General features: G+C 38.1%; 1 protein-coding gene across 1 annotated transcript in view; it reads right to left on the reverse strand.

The window, feature by feature from the left end:
- The window catches only part of Mcf2l2 (MCF.2 cell line derived transforming sequence-like 2), a 236592-nt gene that overhangs the window by 178743 nt on the left and 37728 nt on the right, over window positions 1–20121 (reverse strand). The window contains exon 3 of the mRNA XM_077795511.1: window positions 16312–16426. Within this exon, the coding sequence (XP_077651637.1) occupies window positions 16312–16426 (115 nt within the window). The remainder of the gene's footprint in view (window positions 1–16311; window positions 16427–20121) is intronic.

Raw genomic sequence — 20121 nt, forward strand, 5'->3', positions numbered from 1 at the left:
TTGTTTTAATATATTTTGTTCTTTTTAACACTAAGGTCCTAAAGTGTGCTGGACAATTGCACATATACTGTTTAATGTGATCCTCACAGTCACTCTCTAGGGTTCGTGATGACATTTTCAGTTTATAGATAAGAGCCTGAGAGATGTTTAGAAAAAAACAATAACTTGCCCAAACTTATATTCTACTATGGAGAATTAAGACTCAGCTAAAGTCTTCAGACTCAGACCAATGTTAAAGTCACAAAATTCATGCAGTCTTTTTATGGAAAACATTTTAACACTAGATTCATTTTTCAATCTTGGTAGTTCCTCTATAACAAATACAAAGGACCTTTGATAAACCAGTGTGACTTTTTTTTTTTTTTGGTAGTAACAGGTTACGCAGTATGGGTTATTGAAGCCATGAGCTTTGCTACTGAGCTCCACCCCAGACCTTTTTATTTTTTTATTTTGAGACAAAATCACACAGAGTTACCCAAGCTGGCCTCAAATTTGCAATCTTTCTACCTCAGCTTTCCAGATTGAGATTATAGGCATGTGCCACCAAGTCTGCACTATCTGACAATCTCACCAAATGTGAATATATACCTGTAAAAGATTGAGCTAAATGTATTCTGACTCCAAAATACCAGAGAAGATTTGTGGTGGGTCAGGTATTTCTTTTCTTAATTAAACTCTGATATTAACATATTTTCCTATGCTTTGACTTTTTTTTTTTTTGTAAGCTAGGTATAGACAATGTTCTGGTTAACTGAAATCTTACTGTATTGTCATAAGAATTGAGTCAAATGTGGTGATGAACCATCTCGTGTGACCTGGACTGAGGAGTTCCTATGACACACTCCTGTTGATGTTAAATCCAAAAGTCTCAAGAAAACCAAGATGACTGGTAACCCTTATTCAAACACCTACTTCCAAGCACTATCATGACTCTACTGGCATACTGCCTGTGGAGCTTCTTACTGAAGGAAATCAAACTACTATTTGCATTTATTGACAGTTACTCTGTGATCTTAAGTAGATGTAAAAATTACCTTTTGAGTAGTGCAGCTCAGTGTATAGGAGTTAAAACAATTAGTGTACAATTGTGTTTTTTTTACATGGTGTTTTTTATTTAGTTATTTTTTGTGGTGCTGGGGATTGAGCCCATGGCCTTGTGCATGCAAGTATTATTTTTTTAAGTATTATTTTTTAAGTATTATTTTAATTCAGAAATAAGGTATTCATCATGCTTTATAGTCTTGTGGGATTCTCTTGGAATCTTCATTTGCAAAATGATGTAACAACACAAGCCAGTTTCAAATACTCCTTCAGAGTTGTTCTAAACTCGCTAATTCTATCTAGTAACTTCAAGTCCCTAGGGATCATGGATGTTCTTCTACAAATTCAGCTGAACATTTTAGAGTTTGGAAGAGATTATATTTCCAAATTAAGTGTGGAAGACACAAAGGACAATTTTTAATCTCTTGAATATTTCAGAATCTTCATTTTACCTTGCCTTTTCCCACAACTTCAAATCTTACCTTACTTTATCTTTTGCTATATTCTTCAATGTCTCATCCTCAGTGGAGAGTGACTTCCCACATTCTCTGTAGGAGAACTAAAGGACTTGACTTAGAATGGCCTAAAGGCTGTGACTCCAGTGTTCCCCTCGTAGTAATGGCATTCCCTGCCCAAACCATTGAAGAGATTTAGATGTGCTCCTGCTGCACAGGCAAACCAGAAAGAAAATGCACTGAGGAAGATCAAAAATTCTTGGGGAGCTGGGGTTTCGGCTCCATCAAAGAAACTGTATTTAGATACATTAGCAGAAGAGAATATTTTTGAAATAGGAATCTTGTAAACTATAAAATCACCAACCTTGACCACTAGATGCAAGATACAAGCAGTAGCTCTATACAAAGCTACAGGCAGTGGGGCTGGGGAATAAGAACCAAAAAACTTTCAGCTTCAAGAAGATAAGCCACAGACTAGGAGAAAATACTTGCACATGACATGTCTTATAAAGGATTATTATCTCAAATATACAAAGAACCCTTAAAATCTGGCAATAAGAAAACAAACAACCCAATTAAAAGTGGGCAAACGATATGACCCTCACCAAAGAAGTTATACAGATGTATGAAAAGATGTTTAATATCACATGTCATTTTGAAACTGCAGTTTAAAAAAACAATGGTGGGGGGGAGGAAGAATAAAAGTTCATTGGTTAGACAGACAGGAAACGAAGGGAAAGGAGGTGGGAATAAGAAAGACAGTAGAATGAATCAGACATAACTCTCCTATGTTCATATGTGAATACACATTATCTACAACCATAACAATGGGGCCCTAATTAGAATAAGTTACACTCCATGTATGTATAATATGTTAAAATACACTCTATTGTCAGGTATATCTAATAAAAAGCAACAACAACAACAACAACAAAACAATAATGGATACTACAACGTACTACTAGAATGGTCAAAATCCTAAATACTGACACCACCAAATGCTGGGAAGGATGTGGAGCAACAGGAACCCTCATTTAGTGCTACTGGGAATGCACAAAGGTACAGCCACTTCGGAAGTTTCTCACAAAATTAGACATACCATATGATCCATCAATCAGGCTCCTTGGCATTTACCCAAATTTGAAACAAACAAACAAACAAACATGTCTTCACAAAAACCGGCATGTGGATGTTTATAGAAGCTTCACTAACAATTGCCAAAACTTAAAAGTAACCATGATGTTCTTCAGTAGGTGAGGGGACAAATAAACTGTGGCAACTCAGACCCTGGGAAATTACTCATCACTGAGAAGAAATGAGCTCAGCCACAAAAAGACATGAAAGAAACTTAAATGCATATAACTAACTGAGAAACTTACATACTACATAACTCTAAATTTATGGCATTCTGGAAGAGACAAAATTATGGAGACAGTAAAAGAATCAGTGGTGGCTAGGAGTTGGGGGAGGTAAGGATGAATAGGCAGAGCACAAGGGAAGTTTAGAACAGGGAAGCTGTTCTGTATGACTCTATAATGGCAGACACATGTCATTACACATTTGTGAAAACCTAGAGAATATACCTCACCAAGAGTAAGCCCTGTATAAACTAATGGGCTTTAGATGGTGTGTCAGTGTACCCATCAATTGCAAAAAGTGTACCATTCTAGTGGGGGATGCTGATGGTGGGGGACTTTGTGCAGGTGCAGGGGCAGAGGGTATATGAAGAATCTCTGCTTTACACACATTTTCCTGTGAACCTGAAACTATTCTGAAAAATAAAGCATATCTTTTTTAAAAAAATTTTTTAGATAATGAAAATTCCTTCAAAAAATTAGTCATGAAGGGGAGAAAAACCCTAAAGCAAAGCTCTTTGACCTATTTGTTTTAAGAATTACACATCTTCAAACATACATTTGGAAGTAAGGGGAAGTGGTGAAGTAGACAGCTTAAGTTGGAAGCTAATAAAACAAGAACAGAAACGAACTTCTTAACATATAAAAAAGGAAAGAGTTGATTGGAGACAAAATTGTATGATAAATGTAATCTAGATTATAAAACAGCCAAGGGATGACGTATTTGAACAATAAAAAAATCAGGCAGTGAATAATACCAAGAAAATAAATAAAATAACAGGGTGTGGTGGCACATGTCTGTAATCCCAGAGATTCAGAGGCTGAGGCAGGAAGATTGCAAGTTCAAAGTCAGCCTCAGCAACTTAGTGAAGCCTTAAGCAATTTGGCAAGACACTGTCTCAAAATAAAAAAAATAAAGGGCTGGCAATGTATTTCAGTGATAAAAGACTCCTGGGTTCAAGCTCTGGTATCAGAAAGAAAGAAAAGAATAAGAGAATGAAAATTAAAAAGTGAAAAGGATCAAAAAGAAAGTGGTTCAAATGGAAGCAAGACAAAAAAGAGCCAACAGACATATACTTGGGTTCCCTAAAAAACTAAAATAAAACAATGATACAGAAATAATAGTTAAAAATCCAATCCAAGAAAACTTTCCCCAAACAAAATCTACTCATACCTGATCTAGCAAGTATAAGGGAAAGTCAACCTGAATTGACCAACTCTACTATGCATCTAAGTAAAATTGTTAGGCCTATCCTGGGCACCTCCAGGTAAACGATGAAATAATTTACCAGAATAAGAAAACCAGGCATAGTGCTTCTCAAAGCAACATATAAATTATGGCAAGGATAGGACAACATTCCAGAACAACACACAAAGTCTGAATCAAGAATTTTATATCCCAATAGATGAATTTGACCTTCAAGTGTAGGGGTAATAGAAAAAGTTATAATATGCAGAAACTCCAGGAATTTTGTGCCTCTGAGCCCTTTTCGAAGAATCTAGTAGAAGCCAAACTTCAACCAACAGATAGGCTTGAAGAAACATCAGCAACATTATCAATTTAATATAATGGCAGGTCTGATGCCAAATGTGACAGAAGAATAATAAACACAAATAATGTAAGTTAAAAGACTGGAGGGGAAAGGCCAGAGGAAGAGAAAAGCATAAGTTCATTGATTATTGCACAGGCAACAGGTGGAAGTCAAAAAATATTACTGAACCTGAAAAAATATTACTTTACCAGATAGGTAAAGTTAAACATAAAAATAGAGATGAAGGGCATTTAAAAACGTTTAAATACAAGGACAAAATTTTGAATCTCCTTAAACACCAAAAGAAGTTAAAGGTAAAAAAAAAAAGAAAAAATATATAGAAATGTAGTAATAATAACATATTTAGTAGTCATAAAAGAATGACAAAATTGAGGCCAAATGTATCTGTTATATCAATAAATATGCAAGGGTTTAACTCACTTGTTATAAGAAAAAGATTTTTAATTTAACTCACAAAGTAAGACCTACAACATATAATAGAAAGATCCAAAGAACAAGTAATTCAGAGGGCTGGGAATGTACCTCGGAGGTACAGTGCCTGCCTACTGTGTACCAGGGCCTGGGTTCAAACCCCAGCAAATAAAAACAATAGCAAGAGGTTTTAGTCTTGATATCAAATAAAATTTCAAGCCATAAAGTATTAAACACAATAAAAACACTTTCAATGCTAACAACCACAATTTACAATGATAATACAACAGCTAGAATACCTATATATCAAATGACATAATAACCAACTTTTTAAGGCAAAACTATAAGAGGTACAAGGAGACATATAGAAACATAGTTTAAATAGGAGATTTTAATATACCACTTTCAGTGAAAAACAGAGCAAATAGATATCAATAAGGTTGTAAAAGACTTAACACAAGGAAGTTCTAATGAATATATTATGCTTTACATCCTCATAATAAAAGATTCATCATTATCTAAAATACACATGGAACCTTCACAGAAAATAATCACTTGAAAACACTTCAAGTTTAAAAGACTTCTATTAGACAACTCTTCAGCAAGACAAAGCAAAATCTTAGCATCTCTAAAATAGAATGATAACAAAAGCTCTAAATATCAGAATTTATGTAAGAGCAGATTTAAAGCAGCAAGCAGAGAAAATTTAAGCCTTAAACACATCAATAAAGAATGAAAACACGAGGCTGGGGATGTGGCTCAAGCGGTAGCGCGCTCGCCTGGCATGCGTGCAGCCTGGGTTCGATCCTCAGCACCACATAAAAACAAAGATGTTGTGTCCGCCGAAAACTAAAAAATAAATATTAAAAATTCTCTCTCTCTCTCTAAGCAACTCAGGGAGACCCTGATTCTAAATAAAAACAGGGCTGAGGATATACCTCAGTGGTTGACTGCCCCTGAGTTCAATCCCAGGTACCACCTCCTCTGGGGAAAAAAAAAAAAAAAGACTAAAAACAGAAATTATTTAATAGAGAACAGAAAAATCAGTAGGTATAATTAACAAATCATATTCCCATATCTTTAAATTTGCAAAAAAACCTTCTAGATAACTTAATAAGGAAAAAGAGGATGGAGATTGAGAAAGGAGGATAAGAGAGAGAAGAGAGTAGGCAAGGGAGGAGAGGGACCAAAGCACTGGTATACAAAATAAGAAATGGCAAGGGGAACTGAAAAACAAGAAATTCAAAATTCCCAAGAAAGTCCTTTGCAGACCTCTATGCAAATAAATTTGAAACTCTAGACATAAATAATTTCCTTTAAAAAAAGTACTGTTTACCAAAATGGACCTCATCAGAAATGTAATGCTTAAACAGTTTCAATTTAAAGGAACGTCATCAAGGCCCAGAAGGTTTCACAGGGGAATTCTACCTGATCACCAGGGACCACAAAAAATTATTTCAGATCTTTAAAAAAAAATTAAAAAAATAACTTTAAGATACTATTTATGAAGCATATATGAGATTGACATCTAAACCTAATATGGCAGAAAAAATAGAATTGTTAGTTCAAGGACATAATGGTAGAGAGATCCTATTTATAATAGCAACAAAATATATAATACTTAAAATTAAACTTAACAATAAATGTACAAAACTATGCCAGGAAAAATTTTACCCACTCCTGGAAGATATAAAAGTGGATCTGAACAAACGGGAAGACATTTCTTCTTGATAGGGCAATTCTAACACCAGAAAGATGTCACTCTTTCCCCAATATATAAATTTAACAATGACAAGACCAACAAGATGTTTCCTTCTTTCTTCTTTTTCTTTTTCTTCTTCTTTTTTTAAAAGTGGAACTGTACACATAGAAAACAAAAAGGACAATGAGAGAAACACTGGAAAACTAAAGCTTAAGGGGGTGGGGAGGGGCCAATTAATCCTATCAGATATTAAACATAATTAAATCCTCTATAATTGAAATTACTCATGAATAGACAGACCAATTGACTCTCGAATCACTGAGGTAAGGATTTTTAAGTTAATGATGCTCCAGTAACTGAATAGCCATTTAGAAAAAATTACATACACTCAGCATTATGCTTCATACCACACACAGAAATAACCAAGTGTACCAGAGCTAACTGCAGAAAAAGCAAGCACTCGAAGACACATGAAAGCATGGATGAACTACTGCACCACCTCAGGGTGGGAACTTTCTGACAATTACTCAAATTCCAGATGTAATCAAAGAAAAAAATGACACATTTGATGACAAACATTTCACAGGACAAAATATATCCCTAAGTAAAGTAAAAGTGAGATAAAAATACATGTGACAGGCATCACAAACAACATGTTGATGTCTGTAGCACATGAAGAGCTTTTAGAAACTCAGAGGAAAATAAAGCTCAAAAAGGCAATCAAAACAGGTAAGAATATTGGGCTGTGGCTGTGGCTCAGTGGTAGAGCATCTGCCTCGCACGTGTGAGGCACTGGGTTCCATCCTCAGCACCACATAAATAAATAAAGATTTTTTTTAAAAAGCAGGAATATAAACAAATGACTATATATGTATATATATATATATATATATATATATATATATATATATATACTAGACTGGATACACACACACACACACACACATAGGTGTGTGTGTGTGTGTGTGTGTGTGTGTGTGTATGTGTGTATTGTTGGAGGGAAGAAATAACCAAAGAGAAAAAATATAATCTAAACCTAGAGAAAATTGAATCTGGGTTGAAGGCTTATGAGAAAGAAGGAAAAGGTTTGGAATCGCAAACTTATAAAGCATAAAAACAAAATTCTAAAAGCTTCCCATGGGGATAAAGAAACAGCTTATGTATGTAGGAATGAGACTCAGATCTTTGTGAGAATGATCCACCTTGTTATCAGTAACATCAGATGCTACCAGTCAATGGATCGGTGATATTTTACATAAAAATTTCCATACCAACCAGATTGCTGTCAAGTGTGAGGACAGAATGTAGCCTTTTTCAGACATTCAAGATCTTGTTAACTGCATCTTAACCATATGCCCTTTCTAAAAAAGAAATAAACTAAAAATATTTCAATAAAATGGAATAACAAAAGAAAGGACCTTACTAGAATGAATAAAAAAGCAATCCTAGGTGAAAAACTTGCCACAGGTCTAGACAAGAGCCATCCTGAATTATAAGAAGATTGTCTTCAAGGGCTAGGTTGCAGCTCTGTGGCAGAGCACTTGCTTAGAATGTGTGAGGCACTGAGTTCAATTCTCAGCACCATGTATAAACAAACAAAATAAAGGTCCATCGACAACTAAATATATATATAAATATATATATATATATATATATATATATATATATATATACTTTTTATAAAAAAGAATGCCTTCAAGAAGAAAGTAATACACCACATAAATCCTATAGTAAGTAATACTGCAATGAACACACATGCTATTCCTATAGATAAGGAAAAAAGAAAGGCTACTAGAAATGCCAGGGGAAAAGGCACCTAGGAATGTCAGTCTGAATCTGAAATGAAATAAATTATGGCATGAGTTTGAGCAACTGATAAAGCCTAAGAAAAGAGAATCCATTTTACCTGAACATTGGTAGCATCCTCCATGAGTGACATAGGTTCAATGACACTGAATTACCGCTCTCTCAAGAGGTACACATAATGTACATCAGATAGTGTGTATAAATGTATTTTACTGATTTGGGTTATTCAGAATCAACTGATTAGCCGGGTGGGGTGGAGCACACCTATAATCTCAGCAATTTAGGAGGCTGAGGCAGCAGAATCACAAGTTCAAGGCCAGACTGGGCAACTTAGAGTAACTTTGAAAGTTAAAAAGTTGTAAAAGGGCTGAAGGTATAGATTAGTGGTAGTGTGTTTGTCTAGCATACATAGACTCTGGGTTCAATCTTCAGTACTGGGGCAAAAAAAGGAATTAATCTATGGTCAAAGAAAAATCCATCTGTAGAATAATGTAAATACATTATAAATCTTTGCAGTGAAAAGAACATGCTGCATAAGAACTTGGAAAATGTGCATACAACAAAATGGAAACACACAGTTGAAAATCAGTAGATACTGTCTAAGGTAAATGGATCATGAAGAAGAGGTTTAAATTTTAATGGTAAAACTAATAATATAACTAACAAAAATCAGGGATAAGCAGGTAGGAGGAGAAAGAAAGCATCATATTTTTGAAAGCGCATTTTTCAATCTCAAGATATTGTGTAAAGTTGATGAATCAAGAAATACAGACATAATGCAAGTTAGCATCACAGAGAGAATCACTATCAGATCATCTGAAAGCTTCGTGATGCGGTGGAGTAGCACTGAGACTGGAACCAGAAAATCCAAGTCCTCATCTCAAACCTAAACTTCGTCCTTTAGCAGCTTGTGCATTACTCGGGTCCCTCCTTCTTTCTGCCTATATCCACTTTTGTAGGTGATATTAAACTACATCAGTAGTTCTACAAATGTGGTTCCCCAGACCAGCAACATCTCCTGGGAATGTGTTAGAAATACAAGTTATTTGGCCACACCCAAGACTTCCTGAATCAGAAACCCTGATATTTACTCTCTCATTTGGTACAGGAAAAGTCTGTTGACCTTTGATCTAGACTACTCTGATCAACAGCACCAAATGTACATCTTTACTAAATCAATGCAATGTTTATCATTCCAGTGAAGTATGTAAAGGTAATTCAATCAGAAAGGTGCTTGCGGTAATGCACTGGCCCCTTTAATAAATGTGTGGACTATCTGCAACAATGGTACAAATATCTTCCTTCCCCATTATTCTTGGGACTCCATAATGATAATAAATAATAAGTAGTAAAAACATATAATAACTAATAAATAAGTAAACAAGTACTGTAAGCTAAAACATAGTAAAAGATCTAGTCTCTCTGGCTCACAGTCTTGGGACATTTTATTGACCATTCAGTAACTGGTATATTTTTAAAAAAGCAACACTGCGCAGTTTTATAGCTAATAAATCACTTAATATCTTTCTCAGTTGCATCTCAATTCCTCAGACCACCTCATCATCATAACTGCTCACATCTCATACATAGGAGAGGAGGCTGATTGGTAGTGGAACATAGCGATTATGTTCATAACTGAAAACGCCACTAAGACCAAATCCCAGATACTCACGATCCTCAGCACCCACAAATTCAAGGAAAAGGTTGAGCTCTGAATTTCTAAAGAAGCCTAAATGAAACATGTCAGAAAGGGGAAAGCAGGTTTCTATCCCAACAGGACGGGTGACTCAAAGGCAGCATGCGGTGAAGGTCTTCCAAACACAACTGCCTGCAAAATGAACAAAGAAAACTACCATATGCTCACAGGTTATTCTACTAGGAACAGTAGGTGAAGACCTCAAGCTCTTTCTGCTAGGACAGAAATCTAGCATATTACATTTGTTTCTGCCCTTTATATAATTTACTCAAATTCTCGGTTGCCAATGGCATTTATTCATTATAGACCCATGGGGTGCTCTCTAATTCAAGCCTCAGTCAGGTACTGAAGTCTGTCCTCTCAGGCATCCTTTCTGAGGCTACTAAGCAAATCTGCCCACTTTGGGCTATGCAGCAGCCCAACAAGACGACCATCTCTAGACCTCTATCCTCAGTTCTCTAATGAATTAATCAGTCTCCCCAACTTTTCAGAGTATAGTTTCACAGCCTGTCCCAGGAAAAACATACTTCACCCTAGCCATTCAATCAAAGCAGCACTTTTGCCCATTAGTACTATTCAAAATGACTTAAAAACAGGGGCTTTTCCATGGTGTTCATAATGGTAAAAGGCCCAGACTGATCACTTCTCTGATGAGAATGGTTTCTAAAGCTGAGAAGGTGTTATAATCCCATGCAGTCTTTCAATACAAAGGAGAAAGTCTTAGTATCAGAGGTCAAATAGTAGCACTGCTCTCCTAGCCTTTCCTAAAGAACAAATATCAGACCACATTCTAGGCCACCTGTCATAAAAGAGTGAGAGATTCATCCCAAAGACTATTCATTATACTTTATGTGGGGAAAACACATGAAGGAAAATTGTTCTAGCTTAAATAGGTCCTTGACCAGATTCATTATAGAAAAAGTCCTTGTGAAATAGCAAATGTTATGGTTTGGATCTTAAATGTCCCCCAGAGGCCTAGATGTCAGAGGCTCAGTCACTGGCCTGAGGCCTTATTGGGGGATGGTAGAATCTACAGGAGCTGAGACCTAGTGGAAGGAAGTTAGGTCCTTGGAGGGAGATATTGGACCCCTGAGCCTTTCCTCTTTCTTTCTCAGCTGTGAGGTGAAACCTCTTCTGTCTTCCATGTGCTCCCTGCCATGATGTACTGCCTTGCCACAAGCCCAAAGCTACATGGTCAAGCAACTATGGACTGAAATCTCTGAAACAATGAGCCAAAATAAAGCCTTCCTCCTTATAAATGGTTTACTTCTAGTATTTTGTCACAGCAATAGAAATTTGAAATGGCCAATAATGAAATTAACAATGTAAAGAAATATGACTCTTGTACTGTCTAACAAAAGTAATTAATCTAATTCCTAATGATGAACTTAAAACTGTGAATAAAACAAGGACACTGAATAGAGAAAGAGCAATAAAAACCCGTACTTAAATTATACTAATGCTGATTGGGGGACAAACAAATGTGATTTAAAATAGTTACTATTGCTGTGGTTCAGAATGTGTTTCCAATTTTTTTAAACAACCTGGCTACAGATGTAGCCCCAGGCTGCATGTTCTTAAGTGGCACTATCTTGCTTGTTGGTGAGCTTTTAGTTACTGTAACAAAATACCTGAGATAACCAACTTATAAGAAGAAAGGTTCACTTTGGTTCACAGTTGTAGAGGTTCCCCACATTCTCCACTACCCCACCTTATCCAGAAGCTAAGTCTGATTCCAAGTTTTCTTCTCCACAGATTTTGAATGCCTGTTCCATATCACCACAGCTTCTCCTCTCCAAGCTCAATGACCCTCACCCTGGCTGTGCAAGGGAATGGCCTAAATCCAGAAAGCATGATTTAATTGTTCTGGATTCTGGTCTGGGAATCTGGAGTTTTTAAAAAAACCCAGGTGATTCTAACATGCAGCCAAAGTTGAGAACCATTGTCCTAGGATGACTTTGATAAGGGAGAGCCAGAAATATCAGTAAAATAAAACATAGTGAAACCATCAAAACCCAAATGAGGCCTCAAATCCACTCACCCAGACATGTAAAGGCAACAGATGCAACTGCAGGACTCCTGCTAGAGCTTCTCTCCCTCCTCCACCACGTCCCTCTCACCAGTACCCACCTTTCCTGTCACTCCTTTCAAGCCAGTCTTCTGGCCACCACCTTCCATTCTGCACCTATCCCCATGCAGAAGCCCCTAGTTGTCCTCCCTGCCTCCTTATCCTTGCTCCCTCTGGCCCATTCTGAACAGCACCACCAAATCAGTCTGCTCACGGCTCCCTCCCTGAACCCTCCAAAGGCCTTTTCTTGCTCCTGTGCCTCAGTTCCTCAACTCGGTGGTAAAGACCTTGCCCAATCTGTTCCCGGCTGTCTTCTTGGCTCTAATGTCTCACTCCTATGTAAGACAGAGCCTCATCACTCTGTTCCAGTCAACTTTGGTGGGCTGTAATTCCCCCCCATAATGCTCTTCAAACTTCAAAATCCAAGGGAGACAGAAATACAAGGTAAGCCACTTGTCCCAGATTATAGTTAGTAAGCAGTAGGATTTGGATTTCTTCCCCTCACCCACTGGGGTTGAACCCAGGGAGACTTAACCCTGAGCTATATATCCCCAGCCCTCTTAAGACAGTGTCTCACCAAGTTGTGGAGGCTGGCTTTAAACTTACAATCCTCCTGTCTCAGCCTCCTGCTCACTGAGATTACAGGAGTGCAGCACATGCCCAGCCAGGATCTGGGTTTCAGTCCAGGTTTGGTCTGTATCCAAGCCTTTTAGACCCATTCTCTTTTTGGAATGTTGCCCTCTGTATCTACCTGTGGAGACCATTCCATCCTTCAAGGCCATTTCATTCCTGAAGTTTTCACTGTTTAAAGAGACTTTTTCTGTCTTCTGAATTTCTATCTTAAGAGATTTTTTCTGTCTTCTGAGTTTCTATACTACCTTAATTACAATTTTAAAAAACATCATGACTACAAGGTTATATGATGAATTTCCAAAGGCTGAGGGCACTGTCTCATGGTCTTTTGGTTTTTTATAAAACCATGCATAGCTCTCCACACCCTGGGCACGCAATAGAGACCTGGTGAAGCCTTTCCACATTCTCCACGCCAACCACAGTGGGAGATCCTTACTAACTTCAGGTACAGAGACCCTGTCCCTGCCCTGAGCACCTTGCTACTTTCCTATTCTATTGTATCCATTTTCCCATTCAATACCACGAGTCCTCTGCCAACTGCCTATAAAATATTTTGCAACCTGGGAAGGGCTCTGCCACCTGGTAACTAGGCAACCACCAGGAAGATGCAAATCATGATAAATAGGAGTCATAAAACCAAGGACAGCGGTTTCATTCTCTGGAGCCTGAACCATAAAATGGAAATCAATGTTTGGGTCAAATTCTCCTTTCAGGCCTTCTTCCCTGTGTCTCTGCTTTATGTTGAAAGGAACAAGAGGTGGGGCCACAAGCAGGAGTGAGCAAAAGCCAGGAAAGGGACAGGGGCAAAACTGGTCTGATGGCTACTCTCTCAAGAGACAGCATTCTAGGAAATAATAGTCCTCGTTTACAAGAAATTATACAAGGAGCACAAAGCAGAAAAAAGAAGGGAGGCAAAAATAGTAGCCCCTTACTTGGTCACCTCTTCTACCTCTGCAAGGAGGCAGTTACAACCCTCCTTGCTTCTCTCTCTACCTGGGTTCAGATGGCACTAACATGCTGTCCTTGGCATGATTTGCAAAAGGTGGCAAGTACAAGATGAATTTTACCCATTCAGTTTAGCACTGGATATACCTAGGGAATTAGGAAAATTGGAGGGTGAGTCTAAAACAAACAGGAGAGTGGGGACCCCTTTCACCCAGTGCCCACATAGCTGGCCACTCTCATTCTTATTGCTCACATCAAAGGAGAAGTTGCTAACAGGATGAGTCATTGTCCTGAAATGTAACTGGGTCCAAGAGGAAGTCCAAGTTCAACTCCCTAAATCCCTGGGAGGTGAAGGAAGGAGTGAGGAGTCAGGGTGTCCCCTTTGACCATACAGCCAATGCCTTCTTTTTTCTCTCTCCTTTTAAAAATTTGTTCTAATTAGTTATACATGACAGCAAAATGCATTTTGATTCATTGTACACAAATGGAGTGCAACTTTTTATTTCTCTGTTTGCACACAATGTGGAGTTGCACCATATATACATATATGTACCTAGATATCTCATTCTACCATCTTTCCTACTCCCATCCCCTTTGCCCAGTCTAAGTTCCTCCATTCTCCCCCTCACATACAACCATTATGGATCAGCATCCACTTATAAGGGAGAACATTCGGCCTTTGTTTTTTTAGAATTGGCTTACTTTGCTTAGCATGATATGCAAATGCCATCATTTCATTCTCTTTTAAAGCTTCTTTATCCATTCATCAGTTGAAGGGCTTCTAGATTACTTCCACAGTTTAGCTTTTGTGAATTGAGCTGCTATGAAACATCCAACGCCTTCTGTTTGGAATGAGTCATTGTCAAAGCTGGAAATCCCACCAACACTACTCCAGAAGCTATCATGTGTCAGACACTGTTCGAGGACTGGAGATCAAACATGAAAACAAAGCAAAAAAGGCACTGATCCCACTCTTGAGAAGTTTACAATCTCATGGGAGATGTAGAAATAATTTCCACTGACTACGGTGTTCTACAGGCAGAAGCTCAGATTCTGTGGAAATCAAGATAAAAGAGTCTATGAGAGCAGAAATGAATCAGAAGAGACAAGCTCTGAAGAGATGAGGTCAGAGCTGAGGGCCATGAATGCGGAGGAGTCAGTATCTTGGGGGAGGGAGGGGGAGAGGGAGGGTGTTCCTCACTGTGAACCACGGTGAGTGAAGCCCAGAAGCTATGTGACACCTTCTCTCCAAGCAACAAAGGATGTCCTCAAACACTCTTATGTCTGCATTAATTCAGGGTGAAGGATGAAATGGTGAAATGCAATTTAAGTGTTGAACTTTGAAGAAGTATATTAAAAATAAACCCATCACCACCTCTGAAGAAGAAAGATGGATAAAAGAGAACAAAGAAAAAGCCATTTGAGAGTGGGTTTCATTAAATCAATCAACATTGCACTCTCCATGGTGGGATCAGACTCCAGATGGCCCTCCAGTCACAAAGCTGGTGTTTACCCCTAAATCATATATAAGGCAGATGGGAAGCCAGCGCAAGAGCACATACATGTCTGTTGTGTAAATTCTTAACAACCCTCATTAAATAAGAGATGATGTCACAGGCAATAAATCTCAGGAGGGCAGGGCCTTTCCTGGCCAGGCCGGCCATGCAGGACAGGGCACCCAATGCTATCTAGAATCAGGTCTTGGACCTCATTCCCAGCTGTGCCTCTGTGAAACGCAGCGATCAATATGAGCTCCTTCCCAACCCTCTCCCTTAAAGACTTGGGTACATGGGAGGCCTAAATGTGAGACCTGGGCAGGAGGAGGCAGAAGTAGCAGATGCCAGAAAACATTTCTGTCATGAACTGAGAGCAGTTTTTATCATTATCTTTTTCGTTTCCTTGCTCTATGACTTAGTTTCATCATCAGACAATGACAGTGATCAATTCTGCCCTAATGCTCTTATTTAGGAAAGAAAAATTAAACAGCTCCTTATCATGGTTTGTGCTCCTCAGCAATGGTCATGTGTCCCGGCAATGTGATCCAGAAAGCTAGAATAACCCTCTGCTGGAGTAGAGGGCCTGAATCCACCCAGGGAACATGGGCGGATTCATCAGTTTTTCATTCATTCTACAGTGGTTTTAAGGACTGCCCACAGGCAGCACAGTCAACACTAATACCTGTTCAACTTTCTTTTTCTTTCTTTATTTTCTGTTTCTTTCTTTCCTTCCTTCCTTCCTTCCTTTCTTTCTTTTTTTCTTGTGTGTGCCAGGGATTGAACCCAGGAGCACTTAACCTCTGATCCACATCCCCAGCCCTTTTTATAATTTAATTTAGAGATAGGGTCTTTCTAAGGTGCTTAGGGCCTCGCTAAATTGCTGAGGCTGGCTTTGAACTGTGATCCTCCTGCCTCAGCCTCCCAAGCCACTGGGATTACACACATGCACCACTGTGCCCCACTTGCCAATATTTTCTAATTTCTTTCCACATCTGTTGTTCCTAATTGATGGGCCAGAGATATTGGCCTAGTTACATGCCAATGCAAACTGTGCTGTTGGAAGGCTCCACCTCATTCCAGGCCTGCCACATGGCAAATGTGGAGCAAGGCCCATGACTGAGAAAGTAGCAGAACACCATATTCAGCTCACCTGGGGATGCTAGTCAGGTAGGTCATGACATTCAGGAAGTCCTCCTCTGGGATGTGTTTAAACCCCACAAACTCTGGAAAAGTGATGATGGGGGCACCATCCTTCCCTCGGCCTCCTGCAACAAAAATGAGTGGTCAAGACATTAGCAAAATGTGTTCATGTCACTCCTCTGCAAGTCAGAGACGTCATATCAAATCAGGAGAGATAATGGTGGCCTCCCCCTTTCTACCTATGTTATCTCAGACTGGAATTTGGAAGAAATTAACACTGAACTATTTTTTTGGGGGTGGTTCAGGAATTGAATCCAGGGTTCCTTAGCCACTGAGCCACATCCCCAGCCCTTTTTTATATTTTACTTTGAGACAGAGTCTTGCTGAGTTGCTTTGGGTCTCGATAAGTTGCTGAGGCTGGCTTTGAACTTGCAATTCTCTTGCCTTAGCCTCTCAAGCTGCTGGGATTATAGATGTGCACTACCAGGCCTGGCAACACTGAACTATTTTAAGTAGGTCTCTCTTCCCCTTCATGCTTGCTCAGCAGCACCATAAGAATTCAACTTGAATCCTTTAAAGATACTATATGTAGAAAAGGTAATATTGATGATGTAGAACAGGGAATAATGCCAACACGAATACATCACATTGCTCTTCATTTTTATAGCCAGTAAATATCAAAGGTAATATTGCTTGGTGGTTAACAGAACTCTAAAATCAGATAGCCTAGCTCAAATACTACTTTGCCACTTAATTACTATATGATTTTGAACAAGACACATACATATGTTGCTCTCTATGGATACTTGTTCCATGTATACTTCCTATATACATCCCAAATATATTGTTCCTATTATATGTGTTTAGGAAGCTTTTGATATTGGTCTAAGTATTATAAGTGTAAACACAAACGAAAAGTGCCTTAGTAGAGTGCTTATTACACATTAGTGCTCAATGAATGGTGACTTGTTGGAACTCTTATTATCATCATCATTATTATTATAAGGAGGAAATAAGCATCCATGCTTGAAGAGCTTGTAAATAAGGATCTAAGACATCCCTATGAGAACAAAATTATAGAAATTGACATCTAATTCAGCCGTGCAGATACTACCAGGTTAAACTAAATAGATTGTATTCCTGATCTCCTTGCAGCTACATGTGGCCACATGACCAGGTTCTGGCCTCATAGTTCCCAAACTGGCAGGTACCTCGGAAACCATAATGAACTCACAGGAACACCATGAATACAGAAGAGAGAAAGTCAGAGAAGCAGAGACCATGTTCTGCCAATACAATTCTAAGGAGAGCAGGGTGGAGACCTCACCGTGAGGATCCAAGCCACATAGCCAACCTCATTGATGGCACCCAGGTACCATCATCCATCCCACTCTCCTGCAGTCTCTCTCGCCTGCTCAGCACCTTCTACTTATAATATGACTTCTCAGGTAAATGTGTGTGAAGAGGAGTATGCTGCCTGGCAAAGCAGAAGTCAGCAGTGTGATTTTTCTACCCGAGTCTCTTGTAGATGTTATGGATGTGGCTCTCAGAAACCAGTCACTAGGGATGGAGGTCACTTTGACATCCTTGTCATCCAAGGAAGGCACGTTGACATCGTGTGAGATTTGTCTGGCATCCTTTTCCAGGAGGTATCTCTTCATTATTCCCATTATTTAAACCTCCCAAAGCAAAGCCTGGGATTACATGTTTGTAGAGGCTTCACAAAAACACTGAACTACCTCACTACACTGACAGAATAGGATGTCATCAGCTTTTACTTAACTATTCTTCCTATTGGCAGTTTCACAACTAAGGAAGTTTCAAAGGCATGAGAGTTTAAGAGCATTTGTATCTTTACTATGGCTAAATGTAGATGCACTTTAATACTGCACTAAACCAAACAAACTAAGATATTCATTAGGATGTGATTCAATTGTGCTATTTAATTTTTCTTTCTTTCTTTTCTTTCTTCTTCTTCTTCTTCTTCTTTTTTTTTTTTTTTTTTTTTTTTTTTTTTTTAGGTGCTGGGGAAGAACCCAGGGCCTCACAAATACCAGGCAAGTGCTCTGCTACTGAGCTGCATCTTTCATAGTTTCTAAACCTTTTATAATTGGCTGAAATAAAGCTTTTTCCACCTAAATGGTGAAAGGTAGGTGGAGTTTTCTTCTTCTGAACATCAGAGAAGCCCCTGATTAATTGTGAACACCTACTTGCTATTGAACACTCATTTGAAGAGGCTCCTGCACTCAGGAAACAAAATCGAACCTACACAGAAGCCCTGACCACCAAACAAGGCATTTAGTGCCACCTTGCGAGAAAACGTGGTAATGCAAGGGGAGAAAAAGACTAGCACATGTCTGGGGATGGATGGCAATAGGGTACCACTGGCAAAGAAGATCTCTAAAGGAAGAAATTTTATGGATTAAAAAAAAATGTGGCACATATACTCGATGGAATTTTATTCAGCAATAAAAGAGAATAAAATCGTGGCATCTGCAGATAAATGGATGGTATTGGAGAAGATAATGCTAAGTGAAGTTAGCCAATCCCCAAAAAACAAATGCCGAATGTTTTCTCTGATATAAGGAGGCTGACTCATAGTGGGGTATGGAGGGGGAGCATGGGAGGTATAGATGAATTCTAGATAGGGCAGAGGGGTGGGAGGGAAAGGGAGAGAGCAGGGGATTAGAAAAGATGGTGGAATGTGATAGACATCATTACCCAAAGTACACATATGAAGACACAAATTGGTGTCAACATACTTTATATACAACCAGAGATAAGAAAAATTGTGCTGTATAAGTGAAATAAAAATTGTAATGCATTCCGCTGTAATTTATTTTTTTAAAACAATAAAAAAGAGAAAAAACAAAAAATAAAATAAAAAAGGAAGGAATTTTATGGGCAATTTTGGAACATGTTTTATGTTTATTAAGATGAAAAAAAGTCAGGATTTCAGGCTAATAATGAGCAAGAAATTTCCCTTCATCTTGGAAGTTTACTATAAATCCTTTGGATGGTCTGGAATATATGGAGCAAGATCAAATAAATGGTTGGACAGCAAAAAAATAAGACCAGGCATCGTGTTCAGCCTTCCATAAGCCTTTTGAGACCTTTGAGAGGAGAAGAAAGATGAATATATCACACCATAGACTCTGAACTACCACAGAACATCCTATCCAATGACAGGAACTTCAGATCTGGTTGCAGATCAGAATTCACCCTTAAGAGAAATACCATAGGATCAGAAGAGATTAAAATTCCAGAATTGACGTGGATGGGCTTTGGAATATTTAAATAATAATATTTCAAACACAAATTTTAATTTAGAGTTCAGATTTTTTAGACTATGAAAATGTTGATGGAGGGATGTTCATTTTAATTTTGGGGTATACTACTGAATAAAGAGGTTCACATTAAAAGCTTACATATTTTTTAAAAGCCTACAATTTTAAATCTATTTTGAAAATAGCTAAAATATCAAAAGACTTATTTTTAATTAATTTATAAGTTAATGCTTATTTTATTAATTTAAATGTATCCAATACTAATTAAAATGCATATTAACTAGAATGCTGTTTTTATTCATTCTCATCTTTCCTAAAATAATGTTTTTCAAACTCTGTGCATCTTTGACATCAATGTCTACTAGAGGCCATTTCTTTTTTAAATGACTTACTTTATAAAATTCAGATGCTTTAAGTACATTAATTCAATGTGTTTTAATAAATTTACAGAGTTGTTCGACCATGACCATAATCCAATTTAGAACATTTCCATCTTACTCTAAAAGATCCTCGGTGACTATTTGCAGTCATGC

This window comes from Urocitellus parryii, chromosome 2 (genome assembly GCF_045843805.1).
Source record: "Urocitellus parryii isolate mUroPar1 chromosome 2, mUroPar1.hap1, whole genome shotgun sequence".
Taxonomy (NCBI): Eukaryota; Metazoa; Chordata; class Mammalia; order Rodentia; family Sciuridae; genus Urocitellus; species Urocitellus parryii.